This window comes from Arachis stenosperma, chromosome 3 (genome assembly GCF_014773155.1).
Source record: "Arachis stenosperma cultivar V10309 chromosome 3, arast.V10309.gnm1.PFL2, whole genome shotgun sequence".
NCBI lineage: Eukaryota > Viridiplantae > Streptophyta > Magnoliopsida > Fabales > Fabaceae > Arachis > Arachis stenosperma.
In genome coordinates this window covers 126417801-126429451 of record NC_080379.1, presented here as the reverse complement: position 1 = coordinate 126429451, position 11651 = coordinate 126417801, and the positions used below count along the sequence as shown (strand labels likewise).

The window sequence follows — 11651 nt, the reverse complement described above, 5'->3', positions numbered from 1 at the left end:
ATGTGAAAGTGCAGAATGCAGGAAAGGAAATTGGGATCATGAACAGAAATCTAAAATGAAGAACAAGTGCAGAAGAATTAAATTGCTTGAAAGTAAATTGAAAGCCAATGGAACAGTAAAAATAGAAGAGAAGCCAAGAGCTCAATTGCTCACTTGACCAAAACAGAAACAAAATTTAACTCAATTGTGAAACTCAGAAAAGAAATTCAAGATCTCAGGGAATCAATGAGACTAGAGAACAAGTCTAGATCTCAAGCCCTTCCTTGATCAATTCAGAGAACAATTTGCAGAAGAAAGAAGAAAAATGAATTGCAGAATTAAAGAGAAGATGAAGCAGTATGTGAATTTCAATTATGCAGAAAAAAATAAACAAGAGATCTCAAGGTGAGATTGAAACAGAAGTTCTTCAATTCTTCACCCAAGATCCAAAGCAAGAATGAAAACTAAGAGAGCTTTTTAATGGAGCCGGCCTCCTTTCAAAGATGGAAATGATGCCTTATATAGGCTTTACAAAATAAAATTGAAAATGAAAAACAAATTACAAAAATGAAAATCCTAATTTAATTGATCCATGTGCCTTTGAGTGATGATGTGGGCTTTGCTTGCTTTGGATTTGAGGAGAAATGGGTTTGGTTGGCCTTGATTCAATTTGGAGAGGAATTGAATTTAATTGAATTTTGGTTGATTTTTGGCCCATAACACTCCCAGGAGGCTGCCCTGCCCTTGTGGAGGGCAGGGCAGAAAATTGATGCTTGGCGCGAGACTTGGTGCGGCCTTGGGCGAGCTTGGTGCGGTAAAGATGCTTGGGACGCTTGTTGGTGAGCAAAGATGCTGCCCTGCCCGTGCCAAGGGCAGGGCAGGAAAGGTTTGGTGCGCCAGGATCGGCCACGGTGCGCGCGTTGGTGCTGCCAAGGAAAGAATTGTGCGCCAGAATCAAAATTGGTGCGCGCATGATGCTGCCACACACAAGATGCTGCCCTGCCCGCGCCAAGGGCAGGGCAGAGTTTCAAAAATGAGGTTCCGTGTGTCTCCCTCTTCGAGCCTTGGTGGAAGCATTTTGGTTTATTTTCGCTTGTTTTTGGCCCTTAAAGATGCCTTTCGTTCCTGCCTCAATTGGACGCCAAATATGGATTTCTATATATCGTTGGAAAGCTCTGAATGTCAGCTTTCCAACGCAACTGGAAGCACATCAATCGGATGTCTGTAGCTCAAGTTATAGCCCTTTGAAGTAGGCATGGTCATGCTGTGTGCGGCCAGATTTTAACTTAGCGAAAATTTTGCTTCCAACCATACTTTGCATCACAATTCTGCCCTGCCCTTGGCAAGGGCAGGATCGTGTGCGTGCTGGCTGCTTCCTTCCTTGATTTGGTCATGGGCCACGCTTTTAAAAGCGTGGCCTAAGGCTCCAAAGTGTACCCCAACTTCAAAGTGTACCCCAAAGCTCTTTTTTTCTCCTTTTTTTGTGCTTCTTTGCTTCTTTTTCTTCTTATTTCCTACAAGATTTATAAAATTAAAATATCAAGAAAATATATCATTTAAGTACAAAAAGCATTCAATATTTAAACACAAATCATCAATTTCTTGTATGAAAAAGCATAGAAAATGGGTATATGATGACATGTCATCAAGAACCTTGTAGCTACACTTTTTAGGGGTGCCAAAAGAGTTAGAGAAAACGGGCACTCTTTAAACACATGATGGTAACAAAAACATTTCGCGACGTTTCAAAAGTGTGCCTGTCTCTTTCTATGGCCACGATTTTGAACCGTGGCAAGAAAAGGCATGGTCAAATTACTAATCAATTGCCACCTTCATAAAAGTGTGGCCATTGACTCTTTTTGGCTACGCTTCAAGAAAAAGCATGTCGACAAGGGTTTTTTCTTGTAGTGCTAAAAAGTGAATCATAAGCACTTATGTAAAGAATATAGATGCATCTAACTTTAGCTAATACATCTTGCATAGCTATTTCCTTACCTAAACGCGTGATAAAGTGTCACATTGCACTCTTTTGCTAGCAAAATTTATATCGCTACTATAAGAGGGAAAGTTGCATGAGAGTCGTGAAAACAGCTCTGGCAAAGCTCTAGAGCTATTATAGAGTTTGTTTCCCTTGGATGTTGCTATATTCTCATAGAAAAGCAATGAAGAACCTAAAGAATAACTGATGAAAATACCATATGGTGATCTCAAAGGAAGCCATGCAAGTTGTCGATCCTAAGCCAATAATAAATCCATCTGTGTTGATCTTTATCCAAGGATCCAGTAGGCCAGGATATGCCATCTATGTGAATAATAGAGAATTCAATCATGTGAACCTTACTCTTATTTAAACATTCAATCGATGAGAACTGATAATCCTTTTCCAGGCTCAAGCTTCGACGGAGGCATGAATTTAGAATATAGTCCAAACTCTCAAAACTTCAGATGTTATGCTGGTACCAAATGTTGCAACAAGTTGTAGCAAAGAATAGAGGCTACAAAACTCCATTGAAGTTACGAGTAGCTTCCTTCATATTATAACTGATCCATTTTAGTAGTTGTAATCCTAAAATAATTGATGAAAGTTGCTAATGCTATTGCTAATATAATGTTATTTGCTACTAGACAATCTTGAAAGATATGGATTATGGAGCACTAATTACTCTTCATCCACACATATCCCATAGGATGAATCCATAGATATATGTCTTCTCACTTGTTTCGATTAGTTAGAAAAACATTAATTCTGGCTAGCCATAGAAAATACCTCATCTTTTTTAATATGTTCCTAGTTTAAAACTTTATAGTTTCTCAATTGAACATAACTAAGAGAAGCCACATGCGTAGATTTGCAACTAAATAATCTAAAGAGTTGTGGGAGCCAAGCAATGTAATCTGTAGATTCATATTAAAGTGCTCTCAAGGACCGAATAAGATTCAAGTTATATGAGGGAGAATTTGGCTTAGGAACTGCCAGTTTTCAATCTCCAGTGACAGTGAAAATATCATTTACTATTAAACTCAACAAATCGTTTGCCATATCAATGTCCACAAAATCTATTAGGTAGCATTTGATAATTGAGACTAGGACTAAAACTAGAGGACTAGGACTCAATATTGTGTTTAGTTGCCAAAGACTAGAACAAAAATTTCAGTTGCGAGACATAAAATTTCAGTCCCTCCAGAAAGTGGAGACATAAGAGACTGGAATTTTTAGGGAAGGAGACTGAAACTTTAATAACATTTTGTTCCAGAAATACCCTCATCCAAAATTTTATATTCTAAGTCTACCTTTCACCCCCAACCTCACCCCACCACCACACCTCTACTACCAACAACAACAGTGCGATATAAAACCAGATTCAACAACAATAACAACAATCTCATAACACCATACCGAATCCTACCACTAACAACAATAATAACACCAAAAATAACAATAATATCATAACATATGTCAAAATCAGATTCAACAATCTCATAACATAAGAAGAGGACTTCAAAATCAGAATAGAAAAGAGAAGAATACAAGGGCACAGAGGCGACACAGAGGCGCAAAACTAGAACAGAGGCGGCATGACTAACTATCGGCGAGCACAAAGAGCAGAGTTACAATAACCGTAGCCTCAGTGGAGCGCCGCTTCGGAACATTCCCGTGTTGCATAGTTACAGAACAAGCCGCCAGCGAGAGAGAATAGAATTTTCGCGGAGACAAAGCTTCGAAGATTAGCAGAACAAAATCTGTAGAAGAGTCAATACGATAATGACAGAAGAAGTAGAGCCAAACGAGGCACAATGGTTTGCCAAAGAAAGAGAAAGACAGAGATGAGACACGACATTTTCTTTCCTTTGGGTTTACATAACTTTTTCTATGAAAAGTCTTGAAAAACAATTTTTTAGGTAAAAATATTAAAATTTATTATTTTGACTTTATTTAATACATTTTACAATAAATAAATATTAAATAAAATAATTTAAATTGTTTAAATTGATCTTTTTTATTTCTTTAGTAATACTGTTTTTTATAATTAAGAACATAAATTTTTCTTTTATTTGCTAAACCGCTCCTAATCTCTTTACTCTCTGCGTCTTTTTTTTTTTTTTTCTTTTCTCTCATTTTATAAACGATGAAAACTAAAAGAAATTCAACTTTAATTAATTAAGTAGTTTGACTAATGCGTTAGGTTGGATAATTTGACCAATGCACCAATGTGGTTCACATTATGCGATTTTCCTCCCGACACGTTTACCCCCTTGATGAAGTCGTTAGCATGCTACACTATTGCTGCCGTTTGAAGCGAATGCATTTGAAGTTTAAAGAACGTGCAATTATGCTGCCATCATTCTAGTAATTGTTGGTTCTTACTCAATTTAATTTTTTGTAATAAAGTTTAAATATTTCATGTGATAAATATAGTTATTTTTTATAACATATTAATATGAAATTAAATAGACATACACATGCAAACAATTATTACAACCAAGTAACTTAAGTACAAAAGTTAAAAAAGAAAATCATCAAATTAACTCATCTATCAAATTCTTCTTCTTCTCATTTTTATTATTAAATTAAAGTCCTTGTTAAAGAAAGAAAGAAAAAAAAGATATATTTGAAAGATGAATTTTAGTTTTTAAATAAATTATTATGTTTATTGTCTTAATAATTAATATTTTTAAAATAAAAAGAATGAGGAAATTACCTTGATTTTTAAAGCAAAATACATTTTCTTGATTTTTATGTTTATAAGTGTTGAAGATCATCACTCGTTGACAACGTGAGCACTAAAATTCGGCAAAGTAGTGCGTTACATCCACCCTTCAGAATTCGGCAAAGTGGATAATGCCACGTCAAGAACCTTCAAAATAAATAAGAATAAAAAAATAAAAAAAAACCGTAAGAAAGGTTACTAAGTAGGAATTAGCCTCACCGGAATATTCCCCACCGACGAAGTGTATGTAGACACATGCGGCAATTTCCCGAAAACTATATATACCGATCTTTCAATCCCCAAATTTTGCCCTAGAATACGCTTCTAACAGCCGCAACCCCAAAACCTCTCTAGTCTCTACCAAACCACTCTCCTTTCCCCCTTTCTCTCTCTACTCTCCTTCCTCAAATCCCACTATTTATCACTCCATTCCTACCTCCTAATCACTCTCTTCGTAAGATTTCCCTCTGTTTTTTTTTCTTTGTTTTATTGCGAGGTTCTTCTGAAGAAGGGAAGAAAAGGGGTTTTGGGAGTTCTTGTGTTTTTTGGTTGGTTTGGTCTATGGAATTATGGATGCTGTAGAATTGCCTCTCCCCGTAGACGTGGCGGCAGCACCTAAATTGATGGGATCGGAGGGTTTTGGCAGAGTTGGGGTTTCCGTTAAGGACGAAGACCCTCGCCCCCACAGACCTTATTCTACCTCAATTGAGTGCTGCAACTCTCGTCTTCTTGAAACTGGTTAGTGGGCACTTCAAATTTATCTATTTTTCACCTTAATTTTATTGGTAATAATTGCATGATCTCTTTTTTTAGGTATTTCTCTGCCTTTTGTGCTTTGATCTGTGGTATTCTGTTGTTTGATTGACGTGAAGACTTAACTGTATGAGAAATCAGCTTCCAACTGAATTTTTGCACTTTTTTTTATTTGTTTATTTTATTTTGGTGGGGGTAGGGGCACTAATGGACAGTTTCTGACTAGGAAGTTCATACTTCATAAGTCATAACTTCATTAACATGGTAGTTACAACTGAAAATCATCCCAATGGCAATGAGTGTTAAAACTGCAGCTGGAGTGGAAAATGTTCCACTTGTCAATCTAGTGAGATAACTCAGCTAGAATCCCATTGTAATGGAGAGAGCATTGGCTGCATTGCTAATGCATGGCATATATTTATATGCTAGTTTAGTGTTGTTGCACAGTGGTGAAGATGCCCCCTGCTCCGGGACACTGGCCATAAGTCTCGCCCGACTGTTTAGCTTTAAATAGCTGTTATTCTTATGGTCATAGATATGGTTCCAATAATACCTGATAAGTCTCTGGGGCTAGGCACCACCTCCCACTGCCTTTTTTATGCATCCATACAAAGTGGTGCCATTTTTGGTATAACCTATTAATTTGAGTCCTATTAACCTTTTAACATACTGGTTTACATGATTTTATCCAGCCAGTGTTGTCACACCAGATGTTATAAGTATGAAAACCAATGCCGAGTTTCCTTCTCTCATCAAGGGTGAGGAGTTATCCAAGAATCTGCCTGGTGTTATTAGCAAAATTTGTCCTGTAGATAGTGCAAGACTAGAAGGTGTACCGTTACAACGAAAAACAGCAAAAGCTAGCAGGAGTAATAATAGTTCATGTTCAAAGAAGCCACGAATATCACAATTAGAAGATTTTACTAGCCCTAGTGGGATTGAGGAGTCAAAGGATAGCTCTGATAAGCTTGGATTGCAGAATTTGAAGTGTACTTCTCCAGGTATTTTCTGCTTAAATAAACTACCACCAATTACTTTCGTATCTTTAAGCAGTTAACTTTTTCCCTTGACTTTATTTTGGTATAGATAAAATCCAAGTATCAAAGCAGAAGAGCAATGCTAGCAAGCGTAGTGATAGGAGGAACTTTAAAATCCCATCAGTTAAGTCAAAATTTGAGTCATCTATGAAGATGGGTGCATCCATGTTCAGTTCTGCCTGTGGAGGGAACAACTTTTTTGGTATGTAATTATTTGGCCTATAGTAGTCTTTCTTCATAAAGATCCTATAGTTACCCATCTTCATAAAATTAATGTTTTCTTGTATTTATTTACTATGCATCCTACATATACACATTCTGATTGGTCAAGGTGTTTATAGCATTAACAGGTAGGCATTAATTAACCTACCTATAGTTGTCTTGTTGACTGTTTGAATCTTGAATTTTGAAATCAGTATTGCTTTGCTTATGTTCGCCACTCAAAGGCATTTTATAAATGTTCTTTTCTTAGCACTTAGAGAACTGTATAGAGTCATCTATCTCAGTTCTGTTTTCAATTGCATTTCTTATCTCTAAGGCAGCATGTTCTGCAAACATATCAAAACTACAGCCCTACCAATACAATTTTATATGTTCAACGGAAATACCTGATGTTTTATATCTAACCCAGATGTGGCCATAAGTCAGAAAGACAGAAATGATAAGGCTTCTATGAGGAGGCATTGTGTGTCTAAAGTGAGATAGTAAATATATAATGCCTAACAGATGTAACTATACTTGGTCAACACATGCACCAAATCTGTAACCAAGAAATGATCTAACAGTGGATAAATCCATACTTTATCACATAAGGGACAAGTTCATTTTAGATAATCTTTTCTTTTTCCCCACTAGAAAATTATTTATGCTCTGATTCATCCCTATGTCAATCCACAATTTGTAGGAACTCCTTACTTATTGATACTTCAAGTTTTTAAGCTTAGACCATCTCTATAATATAAGAATGCTTTGTTTATTATTTATTTTTCCATCAATTGCTGCCATTACTCTAGAGATTAATTAGATTTGAAATGGAATTTTTCGGAAACTTGTAGGATTATATGGTCTGAAACACGACTTTCATGATGCCACTACGCTTGTGGATGAACCACCATTGGATGAACTCCTAAAAGGAGCTTTTGATCGGCTCTCTTTAAGCAAAGATAAAGGGAAGAATGCATCTCGCACGAATGAAAGTTTTGTGAATTCAATCAGGAAGGCTTGCTCTATTATTCAATTCCGAAACTCTGTTCAGACCCAAAATATGGCTGAGATGGATTGCTCCTCTAATAAGTCGATGCCTAATTGCCAATTGAGCTCAGGATGTGTAGGTGAAGGTTTTGGTGATGGGGATAATGAACAGTCTTGCACAACTGTCATGTCTTCATGTACGAAGGTTAGTATGAAAATTTAAATAGTTTTGGCATTAATATAATAATTTTGAAGTTTAATGGACTGCCATGCCATGTCTTGTCATCTATGCTACATAATGGTAGCATCCATCGCATTTGATTTTTTTGGCACTAAAGCAAAATTGTTGCTTGTGCTTTTTCCTGTATGCCATTATTAATTTACTTTAATCAAATGAACTCTATTTTATGTCAATTTATACTTACTGGTGCTTGACATCCAGGATCCTAGTAGTGAAACAGAAACTAGAGCTAGTCCACTTGACTTTCCATTATGTCAACCTAAAGATGTTTTGGAACGGATTGCACTCCATCCATCCCGAGATTTGGAGTCTTTGCTACTTGATGTATCCAAGCCTGCGATTACCACAAAGAATAGTAGTGACCTACGCTCAGGCAAGCAGGTATTACGTAGGCCATGTTTGCCAGCATTTCCATGGTCACATGGTTTTGGTGGTCATTCTAGAAGCAACCCTGACACGGTTAAGTTATCAACAAGTAGAAACATATGCCAAGGTAAATGGGCAAGAATAAATGTCGTTGCTAGCTCTACAGCTATTGATCGCAGTTGTTTCACAAACCTTGATTCATTCAATTATGATCAGAGCCTTGTTCCTTCAACTGGTAGATCAGCCAATAAAAGTTGTCCATCTTTATTTGCTAATCTTCCTATTCGTCAGTGCGATTCATCATCTACCGTCACATGTTCTAAGGATTCTCAGGCCAATGCAGGTACAAGTTTTTAATTACTGTTAGTCTTCTTGCTCTCTTCCCTTTCAGCCGTTTGATTGATTTTTGTCCTGAAAATGTAGAATATGAAAGCCAAGCAGACACCAAATTTTATGGTATGATATTACTGAGTATAACACATCATTTGCATGTATGTTTCCATACGACATCTTTTTCAATATAGATAGTTTACTGAAGCTGTTAGCATGAGTAGATCTTTTTGCTATATGTCTTTCCGTTCCTCTGCTTAAACAATTTTGTTTGTGGCAGAGGAACAGTGTCCACGAGTATTAGCTGCTGCGAGAACTCTATGTGAAATTGCAATTCATTCACCAAGGCAGAACCAAGATGGATTCCTAAGATGGCAAAGGAAAGCTTCACATAAGGCCACAAAAGCATACAATTTCAAATCAACTGAGAAACTGGAACAAGTTCCCTTGACACCTGTTTCAGTGGCTGGATCTGACATGGTGGTCCGAAGGGTAGAGCAGATAATGCCCTCAAAGAAGCCAAGGATTTCAACTTTTGAAAATAAAAATATTGTTCACTCCAACAATAATAATGTTAAAAAGGGAAACTACACTTGGTCGACTTCAAAATCAAGTAGGTCATTCCCTCCTAAACCAGTTAGGGACTCAGTTTTGGAAAACAAACGCACAACTGCCAGCACCCATAGACAAAATTCTATGATGCCTCCACCTGCGAGAGATTTAGATAAGGCTTATGGTGGTCAACAGCAAGTTGGAAAGTTATTGTTAACGGATTGGAAAAGGGGAAGAGACAAGTCTGATTGATCAATTGATATTCAGTGTAAGATGCATTAGTGGTTGACTGCCATTGTGATTTGTAAGTGTTAGGTTAGCTTAAGGTTGCTTTGTGTATATATTAGTATATTATGCTTGCTTTAGCTGCAAGCCCGCGATGAGCTTGTTGCAAGTGCTCATGTTCAAGAGCAAACATGATTCAAATGTTGTAAGATTAAATACATGTGTACAAAACAAGAGAATTCTTTGCTTAATGTAGAGCACGAGGCAATAGCATTCTGAAGTTCTCTCCCTCTGTGATTTGGCTTCTAAAGCAATATGTGCTTCCGGGCGGTGTTTATGTGCATTGAATTTTAAGAGAGTTTTCATTGTTTATAATCGTTTGTCATGCTCCTCAGAAGCATAGAAACGGAACTAATATCGGTTTCTGAAGATATGGTTTGACTCTCAAGAGACGAGGTGAAGTTTAATGAAATTATCATTTATCAACCACAGCAAATCAATAATTGAAACTAGTTACCACAATGATATATAGTGTGCCTTGCTTATTTGAATTGGATTAAAAGCTGGAAATTTATGAGAACATTTGGTCGAGTAGTAAAAGGAGTGCCATGGCAAATGTAGGATCAAAGCCAGGGTGAACAATTAAGTGAAAAATGTCTATCCCAAAAGAAACGTGTTTGGAATTGGCTTCTTTTCTCTTGATTTCAGCCACCACACTCTTGGACTTATCCAACACCTTACATGTTCTATCTGCATAGGAACCTTCAACTGTAAACGCGGCATGTCCATGTCGTTTTTTATCTGACTCTGGACCTAATAGACAATACACGCATGCCTCAACCCTGGGATTGCCATTGCCCTTCAAGATATTCACACGCTTCCTCACACAACACACTGCACTCTCTTTCTCTCTTCCCTCATTCTCCCCTTCGTACACATACCAGCTATATACAAGTCCAAGCTTCTGCAATCAAAACAAAAACAACAAATCTGAGTAATTGTCAACTCGCTTAGCAATGCTTAAATGGGAAATATATATACCGTGCGGCGGCGGTGCATGGTGAGGAGAGAGTTTCCAGAAGCATCCATGAGAGTGAGTTGGTGAGGGTGGACGCTGTAATTGTCAACTCGGTACGCCAGATTTCCACATGAATCGATGACTGTGAATCCTTTGCAGTTAATGACAAGGGATTTTTTCCAAACTGTTAGACAAGTCCCCAACCTTGTTCCTTCTGTTGTAGGGTACATTATTCTTTGCACCTCACTATGATCATGATCCTCGTGTGCCACTGCTCTTGACACAAACTTGAACCTTGATGACAACACCCTCATCGCTCTGCTTCAATCTTCTCTCTCTCTCTCTCTCTCCCCCCATTGTCTACTACATGCTTTTATTGTAATTTTGTAAGATGATCTACGTGTTTACACCACTAGTGGTTGTTACACTTCCATTGAATTCAAGAAAAATATATTATAAGGTAAATCACAATGTGCACATGATATTAGGTAATATTGTTGTAATATTCGTACATTTTAAAAATAATGTCCCTGTCATTTTGTGAAATATAAAGATATCAGATGTAATGTTACTTAAAGTTGTTTCGTATTCGTCACATATATATCGATAACACATTTTATGAATGAGCAATGTTAGGTAATTAATTTTTTTCTAATTATTTTATTTATCTTAAATTTTAGATTTTAAATTATAATATTTTAATTCTAAATTTAAGTATTAAAGTTGACTAATGTCAATTAACTAAAGTTGGTTTTAATTTTTTTATGAAATATAATAAAATGATTATGCGTGTATACCAAAATTAACTATTAAAATCAGCCACTAGTATAAAATACACGTTGAAATATAAATGCATATTGAAATGTATTTATATATAAATACATTGGTGACTGATTTTAGTGTATAAATAGCATTTTTGATAATGAAAATAGCAGATATAATAACATTGGCTAAAGATGTTTAATATTAACAGGGAGCGAGTGGTACAACTTATCGATAAACAATGTTGAAGTTGGTTTACAATTTGCCGCTAGCAACAAGGGGGACAATACGATTCTTTGAAGCACACGGAATTCTTTTGGAAGCTAGTATCATAGGACGAGAATGTTTATGTACCTTTTTTTGGAAGTTCTGCTGTCTTCGACCACATGGATTATTGTTCATAGTCATTTCTTTCACTTCTTTCTTCCAATTCCCACCTTTTTATAATTGCTATTTGGAAAATAACATACAAATGCAGTTTAATAAAG

General features: G+C 36.5%; 2 protein-coding genes across 5 annotated transcripts; one reads left to right on the top strand and one right to left on the bottom strand.

Annotated features, from left to right (window-relative positions):
• Window positions 1-4940: 4940 nt before the first annotated feature.
• LOC130968521 (uncharacterized) lies at window positions 4941-9658 on the top strand. 4 transcript variants are annotated; one of them, XM_057893853.1, is made up of 7 exons: window positions 4941-5426; window positions 6134-6442; window positions 6528-6680; window positions 7534-7874; window positions 8112-8619; window positions 8700-8767; window positions 8887-9145. In XM_057893853.1, exons 1-7 carry the CDS (start codon window positions 5258-5260, stop codon window positions 8908-8910), a joined length of 1572 nt encoding a protein of 523 aa, XP_057749836.1. In that variant the 5' UTR covers window positions 4941-5257; the 3' UTR covers window positions 8911-9145. The 4 variants fall into 4 exon arrangements, with proteins under 4 accessions (XP_057749836.1, XP_057749832.1, XP_057749833.1 ...); XM_057893849.1 differs by having other exon boundaries at window positions 4946-5426; window positions 8700-8732; window positions 8887-9658; XM_057893851.1 differs by having other exon boundaries at window positions 5351-5426; window positions 6138-6442; window positions 8700-8732; window positions 8887-9658.
• A 99-nt stretch (window positions 9659-9757) lies between these two features.
• Window positions 9758-10808, bottom strand: LOC130968522 (protein LURP-one-related 17-like). Its single transcript, XM_057893854.1, has 2 exons — window positions 10425-10808; window positions 9758-10347 (listed from the first exon to the last, which is right to left on the bottom strand). Exons 1-2 carry the CDS (start codon window positions 10713-10715, stop codon window positions 9955-9957), a joined length of 684 nt encoding a protein of 227 aa, XP_057749837.1. The 5' UTR covers window positions 10716-10808; the 3' UTR covers window positions 9758-9954.
• Window positions 10809-11651: the final 843 nt, after the last annotated feature.